Source organism: Ceratosolen solmsi, unplaced genomic scaffold, assembly GCF_000503995.2.
Source record: "Ceratosolen solmsi marchali unplaced genomic scaffold, CerSol_1.0 scaffold6, whole genome shotgun sequence".
Classification (NCBI taxonomy): Eukaryota; Metazoa; Arthropoda; class Insecta; order Hymenoptera; family Agaonidae; genus Ceratosolen; species Ceratosolen solmsi.
Window position 1 is genome coordinate 15,541,757 of NW_011948414.1, and position 27,590 is coordinate 15,569,346.

At 24.6% G+C, this 27,590-nt stretch overlaps 8 protein-coding genes across 8 annotated transcripts in view; 5 read left to right on the forward strand and 3 right to left on the reverse strand.

Moving 5' to 3' along the window:
- The first annotated feature begins 256 nt into the window (after nucleotides 1-256).
- On the forward strand, nucleotides 257-6,887 carry LOC105368248 (WD repeat-containing protein WRAP73). The gene is made up of 7 exons (XM_011507227.1): nucleotides 257-438; nucleotides 608-790; nucleotides 857-1,036; nucleotides 5,721-6,002; nucleotides 6,090-6,261; nucleotides 6,334-6,555; nucleotides 6,637-6,887. The coding sequence occupies exons 1-7, from the start codon at nucleotides 274-276 to the stop codon at nucleotides 6,840-6,842; spliced, it is 1,410 nt and encodes a 469-aa protein (XP_011505529.1). The 5' UTR covers nucleotides 257-273; the 3' UTR covers nucleotides 6,843-6,887.
- Elp2 (elongator complex protein 2) lies at nucleotides 1,116-4,122 on the reverse strand. The gene is made up of 3 exons (XM_011507226.1): nucleotides 3,376-4,122; nucleotides 2,387-3,001; nucleotides 1,116-2,319 (listed from the first exon to the last, which is right to left on the reverse strand). Exons 1-3 carry the CDS (start codon nucleotides 3,981-3,983, stop codon nucleotides 1,140-1,142), a joined length of 2,403 nt encoding a protein of 800 aa, XP_011505528.1. The 5' UTR covers nucleotides 3,984-4,122; the 3' UTR covers nucleotides 1,116-1,139.
- A 764-nt stretch (nucleotides 6,888-7,651) lies between the features above and the next one.
- Nucleotides 7,652-9,156, forward strand: TfIIFbeta (transcription factor TFIIFbeta). The gene is made up of 6 exons (XM_011507228.1): nucleotides 7,652-7,938; nucleotides 8,056-8,207; nucleotides 8,286-8,375; nucleotides 8,457-8,581; nucleotides 8,771-8,914; nucleotides 8,984-9,156. Exons 1-6 carry the CDS (start codon nucleotides 7,790-7,792, stop codon nucleotides 9,131-9,133), a joined length of 810 nt encoding a protein of 269 aa, XP_011505530.1. The 5' UTR covers nucleotides 7,652-7,789; the 3' UTR covers nucleotides 9,134-9,156.
- A 381-nt stretch (nucleotides 9,157-9,537) lies between these two features.
- Mpi (mannose phosphate isomerase) lies at nucleotides 9,538-12,042 on the reverse strand. The gene is made up of 5 exons (XM_011507230.1): nucleotides 11,711-12,042; nucleotides 11,313-11,628; nucleotides 11,065-11,229; nucleotides 9,853-10,055; nucleotides 9,538-9,770 (listed from the first exon to the last, which is right to left on the reverse strand). The coding sequence occupies exons 1-5, from the start codon at nucleotides 12,026-12,028 to the stop codon at nucleotides 9,555-9,557; spliced, it is 1,218 nt and encodes a 405-aa protein (XP_011505532.1). The 5' UTR covers nucleotides 12,029-12,042; the 3' UTR covers nucleotides 9,538-9,554.
- A 523-nt stretch (nucleotides 12,043-12,565) lies between these two features.
- Cyp40 (Cyclophilin 40) lies at nucleotides 12,566-13,735 on the forward strand. The gene has a single exon (XM_011507231.1). The coding sequence runs from the start codon at nucleotides 12,616-12,618 to the stop codon at nucleotides 13,720-13,722; it is 1,107 nt and encodes a 368-aa protein (XP_011505533.1). The 5' UTR covers nucleotides 12,566-12,615; the 3' UTR covers nucleotides 13,723-13,735.
- Nucleotides 13,736-15,324: 1,589 nt separating this feature from the next.
- Nucleotides 15,325-16,405, forward strand: RpL30 (ribosomal protein L30). The gene is made up of 3 exons (XM_011507232.1): nucleotides 15,325-15,530; nucleotides 15,872-16,017; nucleotides 16,177-16,405. The coding sequence occupies exons 1-3, from the start codon at nucleotides 15,510-15,512 to the stop codon at nucleotides 16,352-16,354; spliced, it is 345 nt and encodes a 114-aa protein (XP_011505534.1). The 5' UTR covers nucleotides 15,325-15,509; the 3' UTR covers nucleotides 16,355-16,405.
- Nucleotides 16,406-17,076: 671 nt separating this feature from the next.
- Hacd1 (3-hydroxyacyl-CoA dehydratase 1) lies at nucleotides 17,077-18,358 on the reverse strand. Its single transcript, XM_011507233.1, has 5 exons — nucleotides 18,026-18,358; nucleotides 17,806-17,926; nucleotides 17,492-17,727; nucleotides 17,250-17,431; nucleotides 17,077-17,168 (listed from the first exon to the last, which is right to left on the reverse strand). The coding sequence occupies exons 1-5, from the start codon at nucleotides 18,109-18,111 to the stop codon at nucleotides 17,092-17,094; spliced, it is 702 nt and encodes a 233-aa protein (XP_011505535.1). The 5' UTR covers nucleotides 18,112-18,358; the 3' UTR covers nucleotides 17,077-17,091.
- Nucleotides 18,359-18,688: 330 nt separating this feature from the next.
- Nucleotides 18,689-27,590, forward strand: part of LOC105368259 (pseudouridine-metabolizing bifunctional protein C1861.05) — a 69,295-nt gene continuing 60,393 nt past the window's right edge. The window contains exons 1-5 of the mRNA XM_011507238.1: nucleotides 18,689-18,869; nucleotides 19,027-19,389; nucleotides 22,331-22,667; nucleotides 22,810-22,937; nucleotides 23,516-23,575. Coding sequence (XP_011505540.1) covers nucleotides 18,690-18,869; nucleotides 19,027-19,389; nucleotides 22,331-22,667; nucleotides 22,810-22,937; nucleotides 23,516-23,575 — 1,068 coding nt within the window. The 5' untranslated portion in view covers nucleotide 18,689. The remainder of the gene's footprint in view (nucleotides 18,870-19,026; nucleotides 19,390-22,330; nucleotides 22,668-22,809; nucleotides 22,938-23,515; nucleotides 23,576-27,590) is intronic.

Genomic DNA, 27,590 nt, shown 5'->3' on the forward strand with positions numbered 1-27,590 from the left:
AAAGAAACGATATTAAATTTATTATTTTAACACGCCTAAAAATCAAAATACGAATCTAATTACAACTATTGGAGTGTAAAAATGCACTTGTAAACTAATATTAAATTAGTTTGTCGTTATTAATTGTAATTAATTTTATTATCGTTTTGTAATTATTATGTATTCAGTATACCTATTTGGAATAAAATATAAACAAGTTAGCAGAAACATTATTAGTTATTATTAGTTCTCCACATAATGTTGAATAGATATTTTGTATTTTAACGTAGTCTAATGGCTTATGAACAAAATAGTGAAATTTTTCGAATTAATAAAGATCTTTGTAGTTTTTCACAAGATGGTAAATTTTTAGCTTTAGCCAATCAAACTAATTTATCAATAAAAAATACAGGAACTTTTGACGATTATTTAACTTTCGTGTTTTCGGATGTGATTGAGGTTAGTTTGTAAAATAGAGTTCTTGGATTGTTTAAATATATATATATATATATATATATATATATATATATAGACATAATAATATAAATTTGAATCATTGAGACTTTTAATTAATTCTTTTGTTATAAAAATAAATTTTTCATATTGTTTTTGTAATAAAATATTTCAGGATATTAAATGGTCACCAGACAGTGAATTTCTATTATGCTGTAATTTTAAAAAAGCTGTTATTCAGATTTTTTCCATATATTACCCAGAATGGAAATTTAAATTAACAGAAGGCAGTTCTGGTCTTCATAGTGCTATTTGGGCTCCAGACAGTAAACACATAATTACTGTTGCTGATTTAAAAGTATAAGTGTAAATTTTTATTACTGATTTTTGTGTTTATTAATATATACATATATATTTCTTATAGGTGGAATTATCAATTTGGGATTTAATTGATTATAATGTTGTGTATATTGAACATTTAAAATCAAGTGCTGTTAAAGGAATAGAATTTAGTCCAAATGGAGCGAGCTTAGCTATCATTATTAGTGATAATGGACAGGATAGTGTTGATGTATATAAAACAAAAGACTGGAAATTAAGTAGAGTAAGTAATTTTTACATTTTAAATAAAATTTAATATTACAAAACAGATAAAATTCTGTTATATTTATAAAAACCTAAACTATTAAATAGTCTTCTTATAATGTTTAATTCAATAATATACTATGAATCTTTACTATGCTATCTGATCCACAACTTGCTAATTGTATAACATTTTTTGGTTGACTTTTATGTATTGGACGAAAAGCTAGCCTCCTTAATGTTAAATGATGTGCTTGGGATGAATTTAAAAATGCAATTTGTACCCAACTCAACGCATCTTTATTGTTTGCTAGCTGTATTTTTCCAATTTCTATGCATCCAGTTTCATAACCAATCGCTAATATATAAGCCAATTTATCTTGAACGCGCGTAGGTGCAAAAGCAAGAGCTGTTACGGAATTTTGATTTACAATTGGATGTGTAACAGGTGTTGGTTGTAAATCTATGTTCATATTTGTACTCCAAAATCCAATTTTTCCATCTCTAGATCCAGTAGCAAAGTATTTTGAATCCTGTGTCCATGCGCAACACCAAATAATACGCGTATGTAACTTGTCTTGTTTAGGACTAGTAATTAGTAGTTCATATTTTAAATTTTTATAATGAAAAAGAGACCATCGTCTATCTCTTGATACAGAAAGAAGATACATATCATCAGGAGAAAATGCTAATTGTGTAACCGTTAATTGATGTGACGATAATTGTTGTTCCTGGCTCCAAGTTTTTGTGTTCCACAAAATGATTGCAGCATGTTCTGGCAATGTAGATTTGGATGCAGTAGCAAGTAACTTTCCATCGTGTCTAGCTGCCATTGAAAAAATTTCATAACCATGTCCATAAAGCTTTTGTAATTCGGGCCACAGAGTTGATTCAACTAAATTTTCTTCTAAAGGTGGCTCTTTATAATTTATATCTTTACAATAATTTTCAGACTTTTTATTATGTGCATTTACATTATAAGGCTCCATATCTAAAATAGCTTTATTAGTTAACCCCAGAGCAGGAACAGATGCTCCTTCAATCATAACACTAACATCAAAGTCATTAACATCATCTGTTATTTGTTCCAAAAATTTCATAAAAATTATTGGGGCTGTAAATATTCGTACAACTTTTTCTTCGGCGCCTGAAGCAAACATGCAGGGTGTAAGAATAGCTAGACAAGACATATCATAACCATGTATCTGTGGTCGTCCAATTTCAAACCAAGATTCCTCTCCATTTTCTTGCATCCATGGAGCATGAATTCTCGTTGTTTGATCAGTACTTGCAGTGATTAAAAATCTAATTGAGAAAATATAATGTAAGTACCAAAAGCTTTTTTTTTTTGAAGAATAAAGTAAAGTCTTACCGTCCTTTGGCATCCCAACAAAGATCTACTACACTGTTACAATGTCCAGTTGGTGCTGTCCTCGGTTTCCAGTTTTGTGAGTCTTCGTCATATTTCCACATATGAAATGATCCATGATAACCATGTGTTAAAAAATTCTTACCATCAGGACTAAATTTGCATCCAAAAAATCCAAGAGAATTTCCACCTACTTCTCCAACTCTTACAGTTTCTGACCAAATTCCAGTAGCATTATTTGGTTCCCAAATGACTGCAGTTTTATCTAATGAACAGGAAAGTAACTTCGTAGGTTGAGAATAAGTGCCGTTTATTTCAATTGGGGGATGCCAATGTACTTCATAAATCCATGCATCATGCCCATGAAGGATACTTTCTAAAATTATTTCATATTTTACATGACACACAACAAATGTTTGCTGTTTTGGGTATTGGAAAATTTCATGATTTGGACAAATTTCTGGCTCACAGGTTATGATTTTCCATACGCGTATCGAATTGTCCTGTGAACCTGTAGCTATAAATAAATTCTGAGGATCAATGAATATATAATCAATTGATGTTACCCAATCTTCATGGCCCTCTAAAGTTTGTACACGAACAAATTGTCCAATTTGCCTAGTAGAAACATTAAACAAGAAAATTGCATTAAAATACAAAAAAAAAAATTCATTTCTAATTTTTAAGTCTATTTTTTATTTTCGTTAATATATTGTATGAATTTTATCATTTAAAATAATGTAATTAAAATAATATTGATCTAATGCAAGAAGCATTTCATTTATAGTACTTAATTTTATTAATTAAGAAAATAATAGAATAAGAAAAATTAAAAAACTTTTATATACATATTAAAAATAAAGTATCAAGTAAAATATTGAAATTTTACCCTAATTCCATTACATATAAAGTTGGAATGATATTTTTAAAAAATATCTTTAAAAAATTTTACTAAAAATCGATAAAGATTTTGTTAGTCGTTATGTACCTACCCTTGAATTATTTCTCGAGAGTTCATTTCAGTTGAAAGTAATACAACTGTTGAATCTTCCAGACCAACTATTAAAAGTGGAATTGCAGAATCTTTGAATTTTCTTGGAACCATAGCTAATCTGGCTGTAGTTGGTAATTTGCTAAAAAAGTCTATCGTGCAGAAAGCTTGAATTTCATGTTTATCAATTCTCAACCATATTTTGAAATCTCCACTGACAGTAGAAGTACATATTAATAAATCGGGTAAATTTGAATTGATATAAACAGCGTCACACATATTTACAGGCTCATTAATTTTGATAGTATTAGCTACTGTAAAAGAGCCTTTTGCTTGATTGTTAGCCTTCCAAACAATAGCAGTACCATCCGAAGAAGCTGATATAAATTCTGTCTCTAGTTCTGGAAACTCGGGTCTGATCCAGTGGACAGCATTGACCCTATCATGATGTTCATGTAGCGTAGACAAAATTGATCCAAATTTATTTACTTTGGTATCATATATTACAATCGCATGATTGGAAGCATAACATATTAAATTATTTCTACCCCAATCTGCTGCGTGCGACAATTGATTGCACGCAGCACTGATATAATTTGTTTTTATCATTTTGATAAAATGTTTGTTAATGTATTTCTATAGTTTTAAATATTAACTAACCTATAAATTTACGTAAACCCATATATTTATTTATAAACAGTGTTAGAACATATATTCTAAGTATCATTTATACTTGACAATATATATTAACTTATTCAATCTTCAAATATAATTATCACAAGTCGTTTTATAAAGTTATTTATTTTCAAGAAGAGACTCGATCACGCTATAACCGAATACACCGGAAATATTCGACATGTGTGTAGTAAAAAGAATCAAAGAATATGATTTTTCAATATAAAAATTGAGCAATCTTTCATATATAAAATTTACCTGTTATAATTTAAAAATGTTAATAATTTCTCGGTTCACGTTTATTTATATATATAAAAAAAAAAAAAGTTAAACCGTAAATACCATTTAATTAAATAAAATTATTAATTATTAATTATATTTAACATTGTTGATTAATTAAATAGTATTAAAAATCAATATATTTCTTATAAGATTTAATAAAAAGAGGATATTAAAGAGAAAATTATCTAAGCTTGGCAAATATTAGATGATTTGGTATAAATTAGTTTGGTGCTTCATTCTCAGATTTTGATTTTATTTTAAAGAGAAGAATGGATATGGATTTTTTTTGTTTATGTGTTTTATACAAATAAAGCAACTGTATAATTGTATTTTTAGAATTTGTTTAGAAAGAAAATTAGATAATAAGAAAACCAATACCAATAATATATATATAAGTTACTTACATTATAAACATTTTCATTATAAATATTTATAGTTTGTCGATGTAATAAATAATTGGATTGTACCTGATGTTGTTAATTAAATTATTTATAAATTTTTAAATACTGTGCTTCTGTTTGGCTTTATTAATTTTTTCATCGTTCATATATTTACATAGTAACAATGTACACAGGATAAAGGCACACTAGATAGTTTAATTATTGCTAAATAAATGTGATATTTCCATAAAAAATATGTTCCATTTACTATGTCAAAATGCTTCAAATTTTTCGTTATTAGGACATATTTTAGCTTATTTAGCAATTATTTTGAAAAAAACCATAAGTGGTCATTGAGTTTAATGAGCTACTTATTTTATTAATACATTTTTAAGTGCTACGAAGGCCAGATTATCAGTGAACAATGTGGTTCCATTTGATTTTATATAGAAAATGAATACAATCACTCATAAATATAGTTAATATCCATGAAGTGAAAAATTCTTTAATCATGAGATTAGACAACTTTAATTAACTCAATTAAGATAACTTGATTTAGTTTATTGACAAATGTTTCGGATAACGTATATGGCTACTGTGGGTGACAGGATAGATTTTTATAGATGCCTTGATACTAGAATTAGTAGATTTTTCGTGGATCTCTCATTACATTTTATGGTGATCTTAGACAAACGATGTCATTTTTTTATCACATTATTATAAGTGTGATTACAAGAAGTGGTTGCACTTTATATTATAATCTAATTTATATTACATTATAAATTAATATTATGGTGTATTTTAGTTTTGTATAAAGTAATATTAGAAAATTTTTTTTACATATTTTTTCATTATGTACATTTGTTTTGGCAATTGTACACTCTCGATATTCTATGGGAATAAAAGAAAAATTGAAAATAATTATATAAAGTATTCATGCAATTTAGCTAGTGGATAATTAGATAAGATCTAGTATGCGCATATATTTTTACAATAAATTTTATTTTAGAAATTAATATGTGACGGACTCACTTGCATAGATGGATTATGTTGGTCTCCGAGTAGTGAAATTATAAGTATATGGTGCGCAATCGGAGGTGCGGCAAAAATGATCATTTACTCTACTGTCACTGAAAGTTATGAAGGAATTTTTCAACCAGCTGATAATAAAAGTATTGCAATATCTAAAAATATATTGACTGAAGAATTTGATGAAAAATTAAGAGGATTGGAGATCGTTAGATGGATGCATAGTGGACAATTATTAGCTATTTCGGGACAAAATGAAATGGTAACGAAACTAACTACTTTTATGTAACATTACTACTACGTGGAACATACCGTGTAAATGTATGCTTATAAATTTAAATATTTATAGATAGTTCTTTTAAATTGTTTAACGTGGAGTCCTCTTTTACAATTACGATTGGAACCTGTAATTAAAGCGGGTAATTATCTAACTAGAATTTTCAAAGAATCTATAGTTAAAGTGTCAAAGGATTCTAATAAGTCAACTGATAAAACATCGATATGTTATGATAGACATATTTGTAAGCGTGCATATAATTATATATTTTGTATAAATGAATAAAATAAAGATTCGATTATTTTTATGTGTGTAGCAGAAGTATGTGAACGTCCAGTTAATATCCCTATTGTTAAAAGTGAGATATTGATGGGCGGGGATCCGACAACATCGATTATACATATAATAGATATTTTAGAATTCAGTAGCTGTGGACAATATTTGGCTGTAAGGCATCGAATTTATCCAGGAACTTTATGGATATGGGACATTAGAACAAATAGCATCGATATTTTATTATTGCAAAATGTTATTTCTGGCAAGTATTTTGCATTTGTTTATCATCGTACACATTCTTATAAGTTTATAATTTATCTCTTATTATATTTCATAAATATAGGAATTAAATGGCATCCAGTTTATCCCAGATTATTGATATTTAACGAAAGCACATATATGTTTGAATGGAATCCAAACGAAGTACTATGTTTTAATATACCTCGAGGGATGACAGCGCTCGATGCTCGGTGGCATCCTTCAAATTACACAGTTGTTATCTGTGGCTATAATCGAGCCATGGTTTATCATTTTAATAACAATAGATAATAAATTTTATTTTGCATTTGATGAGAGTACAAATATATTTAATTTATTAATTCTCCATGATTCTCATCAATTCTTCATTGTCCATCACTCGTTTCTTCCTTTTGATTAGAAATATGATCAAAATATATAGGGAAATTTTATTATTTATATATATATATATATATTGATAAAGTTTAATCTAATAAATCTTAATTAACTAAACAATTAACGCGTTGCAAATATAAGTAATAATATTGTTCTATCTATCTTTGATCAACGTATGTAGATCTATACGTAGAACATAGTAAAACGTGTACTATATGCTTCATGCAAATTAAAAGAAATACATTTAAATATTTCCAAAACCAACGATTAAATAAACTATTAAATATTTCAATTTTACGCTTATTTATAAACCTAAAACTGTTCTTATCGTTAATTTAATGTTACATTTGACATTTTTCAAATACAATTAGAATTTGTTTTATTTTTGTTAATTTCATCAATAATAAAAATAATATTACTATTAATGGTATTTCGAATCCTTCATATTGCGAACGCGCGTATATGCAACAAATAATTAATTAAAATCTTCGTTGCGCATGCCTCGAATGGATGCACTTACAAGTTTCATTGGTTTGAGTGATTTAATAAGTCCTGATCGTATTATTCTGGAGCCGTTAGTTATACCGATTGTTTTTTCAAATAATAAGAATAATGAACACAAGTGGTATATTAATACCACTACTTAGTGATTTATTTACAATTTTCTGTATTTAATATAATTTCTGTTTTCCATTGACTAAAGAAGCATGAATTAATCGTAATTGTTGTATTTTTTTTTTTTGTTATCGAATGGAGATATATTGAATAACGCCTATGCATATGCATTTGTATCATAAAAATAGGTTAAGTTTGTATTCTACGAACTAGAACAGAAATAATATAAAAAAAAAAACTGATGAAAAATGTCTACTTCATCATCTCATGCGGAAAAAGATCTTGATTTGGCTAACGCAGACCGTGGAGTTTGGCTTGTAAAAGTACCGAAATATATTGCCAGCAAATGGGAGAAAGCACCTGGTAGCATTGAAGTAGCAAAACTTAGAATAACAAAGTAAATTTTGTTTATACAATAGTATTAAAAGAGTAACTAAATACTTTTTTATTTTTATCCAATTGTGTTTGGGTCATATGTAATATTTGTATATATGTATATATGTATTTATTTTAGACATTTTAAACAAAAAGCAGAAGTTACATTAAAACTTTCAGAAGCTGTTTTAGCACTTAAAGAACCTGGTGAACATGATATTCCGAAGCAACATAAACTTGACGTTACTACTGTGATACAGCAAACTTTAGGAGTTTTTTCTCATCTTACTCGTTAGATTTCTACATTTGTATGAAATTTCATTAATGTAATTATTACCATTTGTATAAATGTATTTAATTTTATTTTAGCTAATAATAATTCCGATGCTATTGTACCTGAAACAGAAAAACTGTTTATGGAAGGAAAAATTGTTCAAAAACTGGAGTGTCGTCCACATGGTAATATTTTACAAAATGATATTTCATTTATCTTTTGCTTATTATATTTGAGTTAACAAAATTCTTAATTTATTTATTTAGCTGATAATACCTATATGAAATTGAAACTTGAGAGTATTAAGAAAGCTTCGATCCCACAAAGACAAGTGCAACAGCTACAAAGAGCAGTGCAAAATTTCAAACCAGTTTCCGATCATAAGCATAACGTAAGTCTCTTCGTTAAAAATAAAATTCAATCATTTCTAATCAAATTTATAAAAAAATATTCAGAAAAAGTAATTAAATTTTGTTTCTCTACGAATCCGTATATATTACCAATCGCATTACACCAAGTTAATGTATTTCTTCTTAAAGTACTTACATAATTTATAATGAAATATATTTTTTATTTTAAGATTGAGTATGCCGAGAAAAAGAAAGCTGAAGGTAAAAAAATGAGAGATGACAAAGATGTTGTGCTAGACATGCTGTTTGCAGCTTTTGAAAAGCATCAATATTACAATATAAAAGATCTTGTAAAAATAACTAGACAGCCTGTGGTAAGAAAAATATTTTCTCTCATATATTTGACTGCATAAAATATATTTTTTTTTATTTTTATTTTATAGGTTTATCTTAAAGAAATTTTAAATGAAGTATGTAATTACAATTTGAAAAATCCTCATAGAAATATGTGGGAATTGAAACCAGAATATAGGCATTATAAGAACGATAAACTTACCAATACAGAAATGAATAAAAATAATGACTCCGATTAATGATTTTAAAGTAAAAGTATATTGTATGTAACGTTTTTTATGACAAAAACAAATTTAGAAATAAAACACCGCTATTCTTTGGATAAGATCATTTTTATATATTATTCTTTAGATGCAGAAATAAAGTATATTGATTAAATTATCAAGAACAAATTACTGAAATATTTTGTATAATATCAATAAAGTTTATTTTTCATTGTACAGTTATTGTATACTAATTTATTGTATTCAATATGTACATGTATAGATCAATATATTTTTTAATGAAATGTATTGGAAATTATTTGTATCATAATTATATAAGTGAATTTTAAGATTTTTAAATATTAAACTTTATTTAATATATTTCTTATAATTACCTTTTGACTATTTTTTGTAATCTAATTTTAAATGCAAAATTTATGTAACAATGAATTATTTATCAAATATTTACAAAAGCTTGAAAAATTAACATTGGTGCAGAATTACTTGGCATCTTTATATTGACACTTTTATTTGCTTCTATGAATAAGATTGATCCTGGATTAACGCGATGAAGAATTTGAGAATGAAGAATTTCTGCCTTTCCATCAATTATAATCAAAATGCTGGCACTATTTCTTTGAATTAAATTATATGATAATATTTCTGGAGCAATCTAAAATATATCAGTATGGTAAAAATTTATATATTTAGAAAGAATTTTAATTTTGAAATAATAATATAATATAAAGACATACAGTGATTTTAGCAACAGCAAAATCTTGAATTGGTGGTCGAAATATTTGAGTGCATTCGTCCTCTCTTAATGCCTTAAATTTTTTGTCTGCTACTGGTTCACCGATATAAGTCAGCATGCTAACAAGAGTTTCAATATCTTTTATTTTGGAAGTTAAACCTGCTCGTACAACATTATCTGAACAAGCCATGCACTCTATGCAATCTAAGAAATTGTTCTAATTAATATTTATATAGCAATTATTTGAGTTTAAATATTATTAAAGTTTTTAAAATAAAGAGAGCCGACGCTTAATTAATTATTGAATATTTTATTTGTTATATTTATTGTTAAAGGCCTGTGGATGGATACGGACAATATTGAAACATTTTTTTCTAAAAGAATTTTATCCAGCGTTAATCTGTTTCTTAAAATTATAAAATTCTAACATAAATAACTCGAAGATATAAATTTAAATAATAGTTAGTGAAAGACTAAAAAAATTTTATACTTTTAATAATAAAGACAGATAAGTATCATAAGTATCAAATACTTTTTTACAATTTCTATTTCTTCAAAATTAATTCTGTTTCTGTAAATATATTATTTTGCTTACAAATACATCATTTATATAAATCAAAATCAATGAAAATTCTGGTAATATTAAGTATAATAATTATTAGTTAATTCATAGTTTTAATATTATCCTTAATATCGTTATATTTCTTTATAAAATTTAATTTGAAAAGCTTACTTGATAAATATAAATTATTACAGGTAAAAATATGTTTATCATTTAATTATTTTCTTAATTAAGTTATTATTAAGGGATTGATTAGAACAAAAATGTTATTTATATTCTTCACATGGTTTGTATTCTCATTGCATTTAGGAAACTTCTATACAAATTATTTACTAACAACTGTTTTCTTATTTATAAAATATACTGTATGCAACAACGTTCTTTTCTTAAAGATTTTATTACAAATAAAATTAATTTAAAATCTATGTATTATGTTTATCAAGAAAAATGATCATATAAAAATAAACTTTTAAATTCACAATTTTCAAAATAATAATTATATTTAAATAACAATTTGTAGAAATAAATTAATACGGTATTATAATTCTTTTCATTTGGTTGAATAAATTTAAATAAAAATCCATATATATTTTATAAATATTGGTAATTTCTAATAATTAATGTTTATAATAATAAAATAAATACACTTACCACCAAAAAGATACGTATGAGGTTCGTTAGCTCCAATATATATTGCTTCTCCAGGCTGTAATTTTATATAGTTGAAAAAGTAAATGCTAAAACAACCAACATCGCCTGGATAATCTGAATGTAGTCGTTCAATGAGATCAGCGTGTAGCGACTGTCTATCTTCATCTATAATGCAAATTTTTATTGAAATCCAATGAAATTGATAATAAAATAATTATCTAATTTCTTTATTACAACTAAATTGATACCCATAATAGATAGTCTTTTCCTAAATTTTGATAGTTGTTCAAATATAATTTGAGGAGACTGTGTTACAAGGCTTGTAAAGCAACTTTTTAATACATTTTGTACTTCTTTCTCGATACTTGAATTATATCTTGGAATATTATCTACCCCAATAGCTGCTCGAAGTTCAGGTATCTTTTGTATATAAAAGGATATTTCGTCCATGGGACGAAAACCATAAAGGGCTTCAAATTCTGTAAGCGCAATAGCCATCTCTGGTTTATGATTTGCATCTTTATAAAGTTCTGGTTGTGCTTCGTGCAATTTCTCTGCTTGCTCCTAATTGAAATATCAACTTTAATTGAATTATATAATTATTAGTCCTTAATTTTTAATTTATAATTATAATATCAAGTTTAACCTTATTCGGATGAACTTGAATTGATAGGGCTTTATTAATTGACAATACTTTAAATAAGAATGGTAATTTTTTACCATATATTTCTTCCACTTTATTACCAAGAATATTGCTATTACTTTGTATATATTCATTTAAAGATATATTCTGATGTTTTAAAAAGGAAGGGCCATTTGGATGCGTTCCCATCCAAAGTTCAGCGTAGGGTACTTCTTTTTTTGGAATAAATTCTGGATCTGCTGATTTCATAAGTGCAGCTACAATACTGTTCAGACCTTGTTTTCCCCATAAATAATTTTGAATCGAGCATTTTAATTCCATATCTTTGACGCGCAAATTAAAACTTATACGAATTACTAGAACAAAAGAATTAATTTTTTAAATTAACATTTGCATTTAATTTAATTCTGAAAAATACTATCTTTCTTGCAGAATTTTGTCGTAAATGAAAATTTTACATTAATTATTATCTTATGAAAAAATAATTTGGAAACGACAAATCAGGAGTATTAATGAAGTGGCATAATTAATATAATAAACATTAATTAACTTAAAATGAAATTTTTAATCCATAAAAAAATAAAAGTTAATAAAAAAGCAGATATATTATGATATATAATTTTCTAACTAAATATAACAAGAAGTTACTAACTATGATTGTATAATTTTTTGTTTCATCATAAAAAAATCATTAAAACTTTGTTAAAGTCCAACATAAATGCATAAAAAATATAATTCTAACCTTGCTTTTTAATTATAACTTTAACCTAATCCGAAATGACAAATGCAATGTTCTTGCATTTTATTTTATATAGAATAGAATAGAATAGAATAGAATTAATTTTTAATAGGGAAATATTGCTAGTGAAAACATATTATTCTTAATTTAGTATACTTTAACGTTAAGGATGAAAATTTTAACAAAAAATCCAATTGTATTTTTTGACATTGCTATTGCAAATGAAAAAGTGGGACGAGTTGTAATTGAACTTTTTAAGGATAAAGTACCAAGAACAGCTGAAAATTTTCGAGCTCTCTGTACAGGAGAAAAAGGAAATGGTATAAATGGCAAACCTCTACATTATAAAGGATCCTTTTTTCATAGGATTGTTTCACAATTAATGGTACAAGGAGGTGATATAATTAATTTTGACGGGTCTAGTGGTGAAAGTATATATGGATTGACCTTCGAAGATGAAAATTTATCAATACGTCATAATGCGAAAGGTCTTCTTAGCATGGTAAACGAAGGGAAGCCTAATAGTAATAGTTCACAGTTTGTAATAACAATAGCCTCTTGTCCACAATTAAACAATACGAACGTTGTTTTTGGTAAAGTTATAAAAGGTATTGGTATAATTAACGATCTGAACGAGGTTCCAACTAATAATGACGAACCTATAGAGAAAATTTGTATTATTAATTGTGGAGAATTAACTGGGTGCAATAATTGGGGATTAGAAGATAATGACGGTGAAGATGTTTATACACCATATCCGGAAGATTGGAATTACTCATCCAAAGCCAATGATCTTACTTATGAAAATATTATGGATATTATTAAAAAGATAAAAAATGTTGGGAATGCTTGCTTTTTGAAAAAGAAATATAGCACAGCAGAAAAAAAGTATAAGAAGGCTTTGAGATATTATAATTGGATGATAAAAATAAAAAGTAATCTAAAACATAATAGTGATATTGAAGAATTAAAAGTAGTTGTGCTGTTGAATTTGGCAGCGGTAAAACTTAAACAATCTAAACATCGAGATACATTAAATTTATGTAATCAGGTCTTAAATATTGACAAAAAAAATAGTAAAGCACTGTTTCGAAGAGGTCAGGCACATATGAGGCTAAATGATTATAAATTAGGACTTGCAGATCTTAAAAGTGCTAACGAAGAAAATCCTAACAACAAGGATATTTTAAAAGAAATTGAAAAGGTTAAAAAAATTATGAAGTCGTATTTAATTTTCGAGAAGGCCGTCTGTAAAAGAATGTTTAAAACTAATTGAACAATATAAATAGTAGACAGTACGGTAAAAATAATATTAGTAATAAATTTATAAAAAAATATTTCTAAGCTATTTACTATTTAATACTTCGTATTATATCTTTAAAATATTTTAATATTATTTAATATTATAGTTATTACTAGAATTTCAATAATATATAGATGTTCAAAATCAAAACTTATAATAGTAGTTATATACTATTAAAACATTGTATTAAATATTTTATAACATATGCTCTATAAAAGTCCTTTTATAATAAAATAAATAAATCTTTAAAAAGATTTTGGTAGCAAATGAAAATTTATGATAAAAATAATTTTATTATTTTCTATAATTTTGTATAATTTTTGTTATGACTTTTTTAAATAAATTATTAATGAAATTGTTCTTTATTAGATCAACGATTAATTTAAACAATAAGTGCATTTATATAGATAGATAAATTATTAATGTTATACATTTTGCTCAGCATGTTCATCTTGGCTAGATGTATGAATATTTAAAAAGAATATAATAAAAACATTATTTTTGAATATTATTGTATTATTATTTTATTTAATTAAACTTTATATTATTATAAATTTCATTAATATATTATTATTGATAATTAAAATTTATTAGATAATAAGTTAATTTATTGGATAATAAGTTGGTTAATTATTATTCTGTAACCATAAAAAAAAACTAATATCATAATACATATACGAATGTATATATTTATATTTTCTATTTAAAATGTAATTAAAATGTAAAATGTAAAGTAAATATTTAATGCTTTACATAGATTACTTTTTGAACAGCAATTTTTATTCTTTCATTAAAAACAAATTTCTCAACGTATTATAATTACTTGAAAACTGATAAACTTGTGTTTTAATAACTTATTTTGTACGATTTATCAAGAAATGCAGTATTATTTTATGAATGCGAAATGAAGGTTGAAATATATTGTTTGTTTAGATTTTGTTTAGATAATGTAATTTTGTATTTTTAATATTACTTTAAACATAATATATTTGATGTAAATATATTTCTTATTGAGATTAAATTGAAATTATGTCAATTGAATGTATTTATTAGGTTCCACGTATTCGATCGTTTTATTAGACATTTTAAATTTAAATATTAAATTTATGAATGCAGATATTTGAAATTAATAACAGTATTTCGTATTGAGATAAGTGGAAGTGGAAGTGGAAGTGGAAATGGAATAAAAATAAAAGAAAACTTTCTCTTAGCAAAGGTGCTGTTATATATTCATTCGTTAAAAATACCAAAATTAATTTATAAAATTATAATTATATATAGTTTATATTTTGTATGGAAACTTTTTATTTACTCTTTATTTACTAAAAACTTAAATTAGTCTAACAATATAGTCTTTTTTGCTATTCAAATAAATATTAATACTTTATACTTGAATTAACTCATAAAAAAGGTAATATATATTTTTTAGAGAAGAAAAGTATTACTTGATAGGGATATTTGTTTGGATACCCTGTGAATTCCATTTTGAAATTGGGAAAATTTCATCCATCCAATAAGCTTAGATCAAATTGCGCAAGTCATAAAAAGGTTGAGAATCTTTGCCATTTGTCATCAACATTTTTTTATTTCTTTCTGGGTATAAACTTTAGCGTGGATTGAGTTTTATGTCTCAAGATCCGGTTTTTTTTATCAGATTGTATTGTTTTACGTTTATAATTGAATAAAAATTTGAACATATTACAGTAGATCGCTTTTTTTCATATTAATATTACATTGTCAAGTACATCAAACCCATCAAAATGGTTGCCCAAAAGAAACAGGTTAGTATTTAGGTTAGTTTCACACGTGCTAATAGATAATTCAAAAATTTAATGATTGTATGAATTAACAATTCCTAAATCCAATAATTTTTAGAATTTTAATAACTGTATTTGAATTTCTATCTATTAATATTCATATAAATATTGAAAATTTATTATTGATTTTACGAATAATAGATTCGTATTTATTTAGATGTTATTACATTTATCAGTTTTATGCAATCTGATTATATCAGATATATATCAGAATACATAAATATACATTTATTTTTAAGTATTTTAAAAAAAAAAAAAAAAAAAAAAAAACTCACTAATATTTATTTATATATTTTTTATTATAGAAAAAGGCAATGGAAAGTATTAATTCTCGGTTAGCTTTAGTGATGAAATCTGGTAAATATGTATTAGGCTATAAACAAACATTGAAATCTCTTCGCCAAGGAAAAGCTAAGCTGGTTATCATTGCTAATAATACCCCCCCATTGAGGTGAGAGACTGAGATGTAGTATTCCTTTATATTATGTTTTTTTTTTTTTTTTAAGGAGTACTGCGGAGTAGTCTCCTATCACTGTTCATAAGAACAACTAATGAAAATTTTTTAAATATTTTCATTTTAAATTATTTAACTTTATGTTGGATTTCACAGAAAATCAGAAATTGAGTATTATGCCATGTTGGCAAAAACTGGCGTACATCATTACACAGGAAACAATATTGAGCTCGGCACTGCGTGTGGAAAATATTTCAGGGTATGCACACTTTCTATCACAGATCCTGGTAACTCTGATATTATCAAATCTATGCCCACGAACGAGCAGGCATAAACATTGTTATAAATATTTTATTCAATTATAAATAAAAAAATTTTATAATTATATTATTTGTTCGTTAATCTCATTTTAACATTCTTGAAAAATTCTATTTAGAAATAATTCAAATAATATTCAGTTTATTTATTTATAACTAATAGTTTTCTATAATTTTCTAACGTAAATATAAAATATAAGTTAGACTTTATATATATTTAGTATAATTAAAATGAGAATTTTTAATATATTATAGAAATGGAATAATTAAAGTTTTTTTAAAAATTTCTTCTTTTATAACTAATATAATTTATATTTGTTAATTAAGTATTTTTAATTGATGTAGCTGTACAAAATTCATTAATAATATCAATAGTATTTAATTCATGAGTATAGATATATAAAGAATATTATATTATAATTTGTAACCATGAAGTTTTAAATATTTTATATGATTGAAAAAATTTTGGCAATATATATGAAAGCGATTATCATATACATTAGTATATTTTTGTGTGTAATGATTGTGATTGGTTTTTAACGGTAGCTTAGAACACTAAAAATGAAATAAACATTTACTTTCGTAAGTTTGAATTTTATATTAAATATAAAAATTTATGTTGAAATTACATCACCTTAAAATTGCACATAATGATATATTTATAAAAATTAATTTTATCTTCTTACTATTTAAAATGTACTAGATATCATTATGATATAATAGTTTAAATTTATAAACTATTTTTCTTATAAATTTATATTTTCTTTTTATTAGTAGTTCCCAATGTTTTGTGCCTTAATGAAATCATATGTAGATAGAGATAAGGAAAAACTGTAAAAGATTTTAAAAAATAATGAAGTACATTTTTTAATTTAAATGCAATTTAAGAAATTTGAAAAAATTAATACTCACTTGGAAAATATAACAATATTAAAAAGAGAAGAGTATAATGATAACTAAAAGTAAAGTTCCAAGCATTGGGAAGCGTATAACTCCATGCGTTTGGATTAGAAATTGCATACTTTGTAGCGTCATAGCAACATAGAAGTTCTCCAGTTACTCCAATTGGATACAATATAATAAATGTCGTATACCTAAAAAATAGTTAAAATAAGGAGCGTGCGCGTGCATACTTATAATTCATGTAAATCTACCTTAGCCATGTAAGAAAATATGGTATGAATCCAACGAGAGAGGTAAAATAATAGCTATATCGAATGATTTCAGTTATTGACCAAGCTAATAACGCTAAAGGTAGACCAAGTGATGCTGCTGCATAATTTGAAGGTGTTGCTTGTATAACACCACAGACAACTACTACTCGACTTAAAACTTGAAATGTTGTAATTACTGGATTTGACTTTACTAATCCAGTAATTGAATTTAAAATCTAATAAAAAGTTTAATTGATTTAATTATCATGCATAATGAAGAAGATGAATAATGTTAACAAAATATTAATTTATACCTCTAGTATGGCAGCATTTTGAAAAATGTTAACAGCAAATCGAACAGTTTCCCATAAAGTTTGATTATTATCTTTATTTCCTATATAATAATTTACTAACTTGTACAGAATATAACTCCATCTAAAATGTAAATAAATACTCATCAGTAGTAATATTATAAAAACAGTGTTTTTTTTTATAGATAAATACAATAAAATAAAATAAATTTTAAGTTTTTACCCTATAATTTGAAGAAAGTTGTACGCAAGTAAATAAATTTGCCCAATGAAACCATTTTTTCTTGAATGATTTTTATCATTGCTCATTGTGTATCAAAAGATTTTATCAATTTATTTTATTCTTTAAAGAAAATAAATCTTATTTCACTTTGTACGTTTTCATAAGTATTCAATTCTTCGAACAAACTAAAGACCAGTTCGTGTTGAACTTCAATGACTTGCTGGATTTCCCATGAAAATTTTTAAATTCATTAGCATATTTCGTAATTATAAAAACTTGAATTCCGTTTCGAATATTCTTTGCTTTGATAAGTGATTTGAGATTCTAACCTTATTTTTTTGTTTTAAAAAGTATCTGGAATAAACCGGTTTTAATAGTTCCGAACTAATGAATGATTTAACTTTTATAATTGAATAATTTCATTGTATTTTTAAGCATAATAGTAAAATGCAATTTTAAGTACAATAACCGAGTAAAACTTTAATAAGTATAAATAATCAAACTACTGTTGTTTTAGTCATGAACACAATTCAGTTAATTTTTTATTAAATAAAATAAGAATTTTTTAATTATAAAATTTTATAATTATCTTATAATGATTTCTATTAAATGTAACTATTTAGTTAAAAACCTAGTAAGAGTATCCAACGATGCTATAAATATTATGCTTCGTTGTAATTATCATATTAATAATAAAATATTATCATATGGAGAAAATATTAAAGCTGCAAAAACAAATGGTCTGCCCATTGTGGCTTTGGAATCAACAATTATTACACACGGCATGCCATATCCACATAATTTGGCTACAGCACTGGAAGCGGAAGATATTATAAGACAAAAGGTTTGATAATTATTAATAAATTCTTTTAATGAGTTATAATTTTTTAAATAATATTAATGTAATAATTTGATAATATTAATAATAATATTGCTAATTAATTTTACTTTAATTGAATTATATATTATTGTAAAAGGCAATTCTAAAAAATACTTTTCAGGGTGTAATTCCTGCTACAATAGCAGTTGTAAATGGTAAAATAAAAGTTGGAATCAATAAAAAAGAAATAGAAAGATTAGCTAAAAGTGAAAGAAAAAATCTTGTCAAAATTTCCAGGAGAGATCTCTCTTATGCTATATCAAATGGTTTAAGTGGTGGAACTACAGTTAGCGCTACAATGTTTGTAGCTAAAAAAGCCAATATTCCAATAATGGCAACTGGAGGTATTGGAGGTGTTCATCGATACGTTGAATTTAGTATGGATATAAGTGCAGATCTTAAAGAGCTTGGACAGACATCTGTAGCTGTTGTTTGTTCTGGCGTTAAATCAATTATGGATGTATCTAAAACTTTAGAGTATTTGGTAAGAATAATAATACTATATTATATTATAATTAACATTATAAATTTGTTTCATTAACTTACTTCTAATTGCAATTTTTTATATAATGAAATAACAAAAAATTTATAGATTTATATAATATTGTACTGTTTATATTTTTATTACAAATCAAAATTGATATGAAATGTAAAATATCAAAATATATTAAATTTTATAATAGTAAATTCATTTGTAAATATAATTCACGACTTAATACTTACAGATAAGTAAAAATATTAAATATTAATAAAATTTTTGTACCAATTAATTAAATTCAATTCTATATGATGTATTTGATAATATTTTGAAAGTGATAAGTAAGCTATTGCTTAAGATTAATATGAAATAATATATTTAAAAAAAAAAAAAAAAAAAAAAAAAATGTTTAAATTTATAAAAAATCATATAATTTTCATTATATAAATATCATAATAAATTAATAATTTTTAATAAATATAGTTGTGTATATGTGAGCAAGCAATACATATGTTATTATAAATATTTTTAATAAATTGTACATATACAAAGTTGAGATATTTGAAAAATTATTTATAGTAAATTAAATATTAAGAAGGATATTAGTTATCATAAATATAAAATAATTTAGAATGATTTTTGTGAATAGTCAAAAAATAGTTTGAATTCTTTAGTTTATGACACATTGAAATAAAATGAAAATTTTAAAAACTTACAATATAAATATAATTATATTAGGATAATACTTTTGATTTTCCATATAAAATGGTAAATAAAATAAGTATGAGTATATAAATGTAGAAGAAATTTATATATACAATTAACATATTACTTAAATAATTATGTTTCTATTAAAAATAAATAATAATAATAGAATTAATGTCCGTGCATTAAAAATTTATAAATTTATTATAAACACATGAATACGTGTTTATACTAAAAGACACTATTTTCAAAAATTTGTTAACAGTTAATTATTCCATATATAAATCGATAAATTTTTTAAGTTGAGCATTATGAAATAAATAGGTTCATTAATTTAATTTTTATTTTACTCCATACAAATGTATAATTAATTACTAATGAAAAATATAATTTAAATGTTTTTGTATTACTTTATTTACTTTATTACGATACCACTTAATTTTTGTAATTAAAATTTAATAACTATTTCTATTGGATTTCATATTACATTATTCATTCATCGCAATACTTGAATTTGTTACTCTCGAAGTCTGTTAAAATTTCTTTATTCTTAATGTTCTTTATTTTTAATAAATATTCTTTATTTTTGCAACTATTGAGCTATGCTCGGACTTTCTAATTTGGAGTTTATATTTTGAATTATTCTTTTGCAGCACAATATTTAATTTATAATTAATACACGTAATTTACCATACGATTTTGTTTTTATCAGCAAGTAATCTATTAAAACTCAATTGTGATAATGTCATTATTCTTATAAATGATATATTTTCATATTTTATAGAATTTTTTGATTGATTTTATAAATTTAGTCATTTATTATTAAGAATATTACTTTTGCGCCGGTATAGAATTTTGAGTAATCTGATTGTAAATTCTTTTTAAAACTTCAACCCGTGATTTCTCTCCTGCTTTTGCAAATATTATTTTACATATTCTTTAATAAGTACAACACATGGTTTATTGCTAATTAGTATTATTTCCATATTTACAACACTAAGCAACTTGCAAGTTTAAAGTTATTTATTTCAAGTATTGTGCCCACCGTTGTCATTCAAGTAACCATATTAATTTTATAGTTTCCACTGCTCCATCCATTATTTTATTTGTCAAAGACATAAAATAAAATGTTATTTAATGTTTTATGTTTAATATATATATTTAATATCATTAGGGGAGTTGATCTGTCGTTGTGTTTGAATCGAATTATTAGTTACTGATAACTTGTTACTAGTGGTAAATTGTTAAAAGTTTTGCAGCTACATTGTTTAAAATAATTTCATTAATGGTATATTCCACTGGTTTTTTTAGTTTCTAGTTTCCTCGATTATAATTCTTGTAAAAATTTGAAGGTTCATAGTATATAATCTTTGATTTCTGCTAAAAAATTTAGTAGTGAGTGTTTTATTAGTTTGAATCTATGTCTGCAGTGACTTGTAAAAATCTATGTTAAAGCTACCAAAAAAATCACATAATTATTCTTAATTTTTGTCAACTTATACTGTTATTTATTTATTTCTCAGCTTTCTATCCTCGGCATCACTAAATGATTATTACCTTTCTTAGTTATATTCATTTTCAGATCTTTATTTATATCTTTGCGCACTATAGTCAACATTTCTCAAAAAAATAATTTAACGTTTTTTTGCGTTTAAGTTACATTGTTTTGAATTATTGCTTGTGATTGAAAAATTTATCTAAATATCCAATAAATGCTTAATGATGTATTCGGTATCTATCTCGCGAGTTAACATGTTTGTTCTTCGCATCAATGTCACATTATAGTTCTGTTGATGCTTTATTTCTTATAATATAATGCTTTAAATGTTAAATAGATTTTCAATAAAATTCAATGCAAAATTCCTAATCATGAGATTTTCATTCATCATCATCATCATCATCAGTGAAATTTTTTTAATGTAATATGAAATTTTTATATTATTTCACTACTGAGTTTTATATTTGAGTTATTATATTTTTAAGATTTATAATTCATTTAAAATATTATCTATTTTATTTTTTTTCCCCTATATTTATGTCATTTATGTTTTTTGTAAAATGTTTATTTAAATTTAAAATAATTGTAAAATATAATGTTGAATTATTGCGTATAATTTGTTTTTTTTTTGTTTTTTTTTTGTTTTGTTTTTGTTTTTATTTAAATATAAGTATGTCTTCGCTAAGTTAATTGAATAAATATTAATAATGTCAGAATTTAAATATGAAAGCCTTGAACTTTCAGGAAAGTGAAGGAGTACCGGTGGTAACGATAGGTACAAATTTGTTTCCAGCGTTTTATAGTCAGCAAACAGTCGATGGTATAAAATCTCCAATGCAAGTGTCCAACGCTAAAGAGGCTGGCGCACTCATTGCAACGCAAATGCAGCTCGGACTAGATATGGGAATTTTGCTGGCTGTACCTGTTCCTGAACCTTATTCCATCGAAGCTAATAGGATTGAAGCGGTCTTGGAGCAAGCGCTTGACTCAGCTGGAATAAAAAATATCAGCGGCAAAGACGTTACACCCTTCCTTCTCTCGGAGTTGACAAGACTCACTAGCGGTCGTTCTCTTGAAACTAGTACGTCTTTATAACACGACTGCATTATTTTTATTTTCATTTTGATTTTTACTAGCTTTCTAATAACGCAATTGCCCTTTATTCTTCATTATTATTTTCTGAGAGCTATCATGTTAATTATATATTAATTCGTTTATTACAGACAAAGTTCTTTTGAAGGAAAATGCTGCGGTGGCAGCCGACATAGCATTGCATCTTCATAAGATTCAAAACAATTTTTCCGTATCAGACGCCACCTCTTCTAATTCATCAAAACCGAACGAGAACCCTGTATGTTTCTAAGAATGTAATTACACGAGCATATGTAAACGTAATTCGCAGGCATGCATAGGCACGCGGGCGCGCAAAACACATGCACAGAGCGAACAAACAACCAACAATAGAGACATACACACAATGCACATGAAATTTTATAAAATGAGTATTACATATTTTAATTAAAAAGCAAAAATTTTTATTAAAATGAAGATTTACAAAGGATGAAGTACATATAACTTGTAATTTTAAATTAATAAAAGATTGAATCTATTATTATACTTATTTCATTCATTTATTTATAAATCGCTAATTTCAATTTTTCTACGAATTAATTGAAAAAAATATTAGAAGAAAAAAAAAAAAATTTTTTTTCACAGAACCGAATGAATATTTTTATATTATATATAAGATGTACGTGACATATATATATATATATATATATATATATATATATATATATATATATATATATATATATATATATATATATATATATATAGACATAATATATATATATATATATATATATATATATATATATATATATATATATATAGTTAAATTAAAAATTTATTTATTTATCTATAAAGGTGGTGATTGGTGGAGCAACTTTTGATACGATTTTGCGGGTGAAGGAACTGGAAATTAAAGTGAGTAATACACTAGAGTCAGATTTTACCAAATTGGTATCACTTGACTTCTTATTTTTATACTTTTCTTCCTCCTTTCAATTTAATAGTATTTACACGTAATTATAATAACATACATTTAGTTAATTATATACAATTAATTGAGGTGTTTCGATATGAATTTATAACAAACATAATCGAGTGTAATATACATGATAAATTTTAAATGACATACATAGATGCGTTTCATTTCGTGTGCAAAATATTAAAAATATATCGATTATATGAGATACACAAAAGTGGTAAAGGTTTTCTTCCATATTTGACAAATACACGCAACGTCACGCTTGTACAGCGCGACGTCAAAGCTCGTTAAAAAATTGTATTTTTCTTTTGTTTATTGTTTTATTTTTTTATTGTAATATTTATATGAATTCTTATTATGTTAAATTTTTGGGGAATAAATTGATAATGGAATACATATACATAAAATGCTAAATCAGCAAGCTATTGTTGAATACAATGTTGGAAGATTTTCAGGTTTAATGCCGGCAGATGTAACTATACCAATTGCTGGATCACATTCCTTTTTATTTCTTCATTTTTCAGTTTTTTTTTATTTATCCAACTTAATAAATTTTTTTATTTATCAATCAATTAACTGTCATTCAGTATTTAATCTGTTATCTTATTTAATTATCAGTAGTGTATGAGAGTAATTAAGCAGGCGCCAATTGAAGCTCTGTCTCTTCTTTTCTTTAGCCATTTCCTTCTCTACATAATTAGTCAAATTTTTGTTCCCTCATTTCCCACTTTTTATATTATTTTTGTTGAAAGCGAAAAGTACTTTCGCATTATGGAATTTTATTTGCTTAGATTTTTAATACTTTTGCAAATATTAATTTAATATAGGCTTGAATTTTTATTAACATTCTTTGTATTAAACGCTATTAATGCTTATAGGAAAGAAAACATTTTTAGAAAGTTAAAAATAATTATTGAGATTTGCAAAAATCGTTAACATATTCGTCATTTCTATTGTTTTGACCATATCAAATTTAAATGAATATTTTAATGTATATTAAGCTGTATCGGAAAAAAAAAAAAAAAAAAAAAAAAATAATGCTGTAGCATATTTTTCTGTCTATTTACAAATGTTCGATTACACTTAATTTTTTAATATTATTAAATAATACTTCATTAGATATATTAGTTATTCGATGCAGTATAAAGTTGGCTAATGAAATATTCTTAGTTTCAAGATTTTTTTTTTTTTTTTTAATGTAATATGAAGTATGTATATGGAATTGAGAATTGCTCTTAGCATAAATAAATAAAATATAGTAATATAAAGCGATATAAAGTATGTATCAATTTAGAAATAATTAAACATTATATTTCTTCGTTTGTGAAAGCGGCAAAGAAGAAAGATAAGATAAGGTATCAATTAAATTATTAACTAGATATATTTAATTATCTAAAGTAAAGGCAAAAATTTATAGACCAACGTAAGAAATTTGTAGTTACTATTCATTTACTTATTTGTCATATACGTATATTACAATTATTAATTACAATTCGAATCCAATAGCTGTTCTAGTTCATAAATATAATTCAATATTTATTCAATATTTTTATTGTTGCCTGAAAGACATAACTGTATCGATAGTCGTGAGGTACATCGTAGGAAAGAATTATATTTTTGTAATCCGAAATAATGATTTTTTTTATAAAAAGTATGACCACGAATGAATATCGATCGTGTATAATGTATGCTTATTTTTTAATTTATTAAAGATGATTTTTCATAAAAATGTTTATTGGAGGCCGCGAAATATATTATTTTAAGCATACGTAATACCATTTTATTTTTGGTCATATTTCAATATTTTTCATGCTGACTTTATAAAGCTTGAAAGAAATTTGTTAAATAAAAGTGCATTTTTTGAGCTTCTTTCTCGACTAATAGATAACCAATAAAAATGTTCATACACGCGCACACGCACACGCACAAGCACGCATCCACCGATACATACGTACATATGTTAACTTATTTATCAGTTTTTCACCATAGAAAGACGACCGGTTTAATGAGATTAAAGGAACATTTTGTTTTGAATTCTCTAATTAGTTAAATTAGTAAATGAAAATTTAAAGGTTTGATTGGGCATGTTACAATCCTACATCTAATATTCTCCTGTCAAACTTTCCAAACAGCTCACAAGATTATTATTATTTTTTTTTTTTTTTTTTTTTTTTTTTTTTTTTTTTTTTTTTTTTTAAAGCAGCATCGGGATCTATACTCATGATATGCATGCAAAGTTCTAGTTTGATATATAACCGCCAGAAGTTAGAAATAAATTTTGTTTTACCTATCTAATGTAATTCTTATAAATTCGAACCTCGTTTTCTATCGAAAATTTGATCAAGTTGTATAATTATTGCAGTCTCGCCTATTAGATAATAATATATAACTACGTTTATAGTACATTTTATTTATTTAAAGTTATCGTTATGCCTCTTTTTTTCTTTTTCATCGTTTAGAGTATTGTTTAAGTAACTTAATAGCGGTGCTACACGAAAATAAAATTTTTCAAATGTTATGCTAGTTAATATATTTGAGAGCTACGTAAACAAATTGTATTTATATAATAAAATTTGTGATAAAATATTATGACAATAACACTGTTATATTTGTCGAAAATATACATTCAAACGCAAATAAAAAAATCCATTCTATTCTTGCAAACCTATATATAAAACAAAAAATTTTTACATTTATGTAAAAAATGTGATTTTTGTAATTATGAATGACTTGCATTTATGAATATTTTTTACACAATTATGAGATTAAAGTTACGATACAATAAATAGTATTTGTACCTGATTACAAAAGATATATTCATGTTTATTGAATTTTGTATATTATAATACAGCTCAATAGTAATAGAAAATTTTTCATTTAATTTCATGCTTTTTTTAATAAGACTTTATCTTAATTTTCTAATCATATATGCATAATTATAAATATAAGTGCTGTATATAAATGATTGGTAAAAGTGAAATTGAAAAATGCTTAAGAATGTTTGTAGTTCATTGTTAAGTCACGAATAAAGTGTTAAAATTGAAAGCCCTTCGTTTAAATATTCATGTGTATAATAATATTATTTGTCAAAATATTATTTGAACAAAGTATCGGATTCCAATTAACCTATAGTTTTACTGCAGTTATCCTTCATAGTTAAAAAATGGTATTTTTTTATTTATTTACCTGCCTGTTTATTAAATTTTAATCAGATTTTATTATTTTTATATCCTTCAGGACTTATTTTATTTATTTTTTTAAAAGTACTCAACTATTTGGATGGTAAAAAAATTATTTTTTAAATTATTAGTCTAATTCTTAAACTTTGGCTGTAAATAATACGATATCTTTCGTAATGATAATCATTAATACGATTATTATGTAAGTTTGTTTAATTATAATTAACGTTATAATTTATCTTCTCGAAACGATAGCGCATATTTATAAATCTTATGCAAGTTGTATGCGTATTTAAAATATATTAATAGTAAGAAATTTTAATTTTAAAAAACCGTAAAATGTCTATTTGTTAAAATTGTTTCATTTTAACGGACACGAAAAGAACGATTACAAATAATTTTGAACAAATTCGATATTTGCGATTTTTGAATCGTTTCTCCTAAATTGCTGCACTTTTACGAAATTTCTATATACATAAAATATTAAAAATAATTTTAATAAATGTATAATTTTCCTTAATATTTAATATATACCCTTCATTATTTTTAATAATTTAGTTTTAGTCATTAAGATCATCAATTATTTAAGCAGTTTAAAAAATAATTTAATTGTGTTTTTTTTCCTTGGACTTAAACATTTTACGGAAATAAGTTGTTTTACTATTATTATTTTTATATAAATGATAAAGGTCATATTTAAGTTTACCGATCGATGTTATCATGTGCGTAGAAAAAATTAATTTGGAAAATGTAGGTGTACTCAACCTAAATG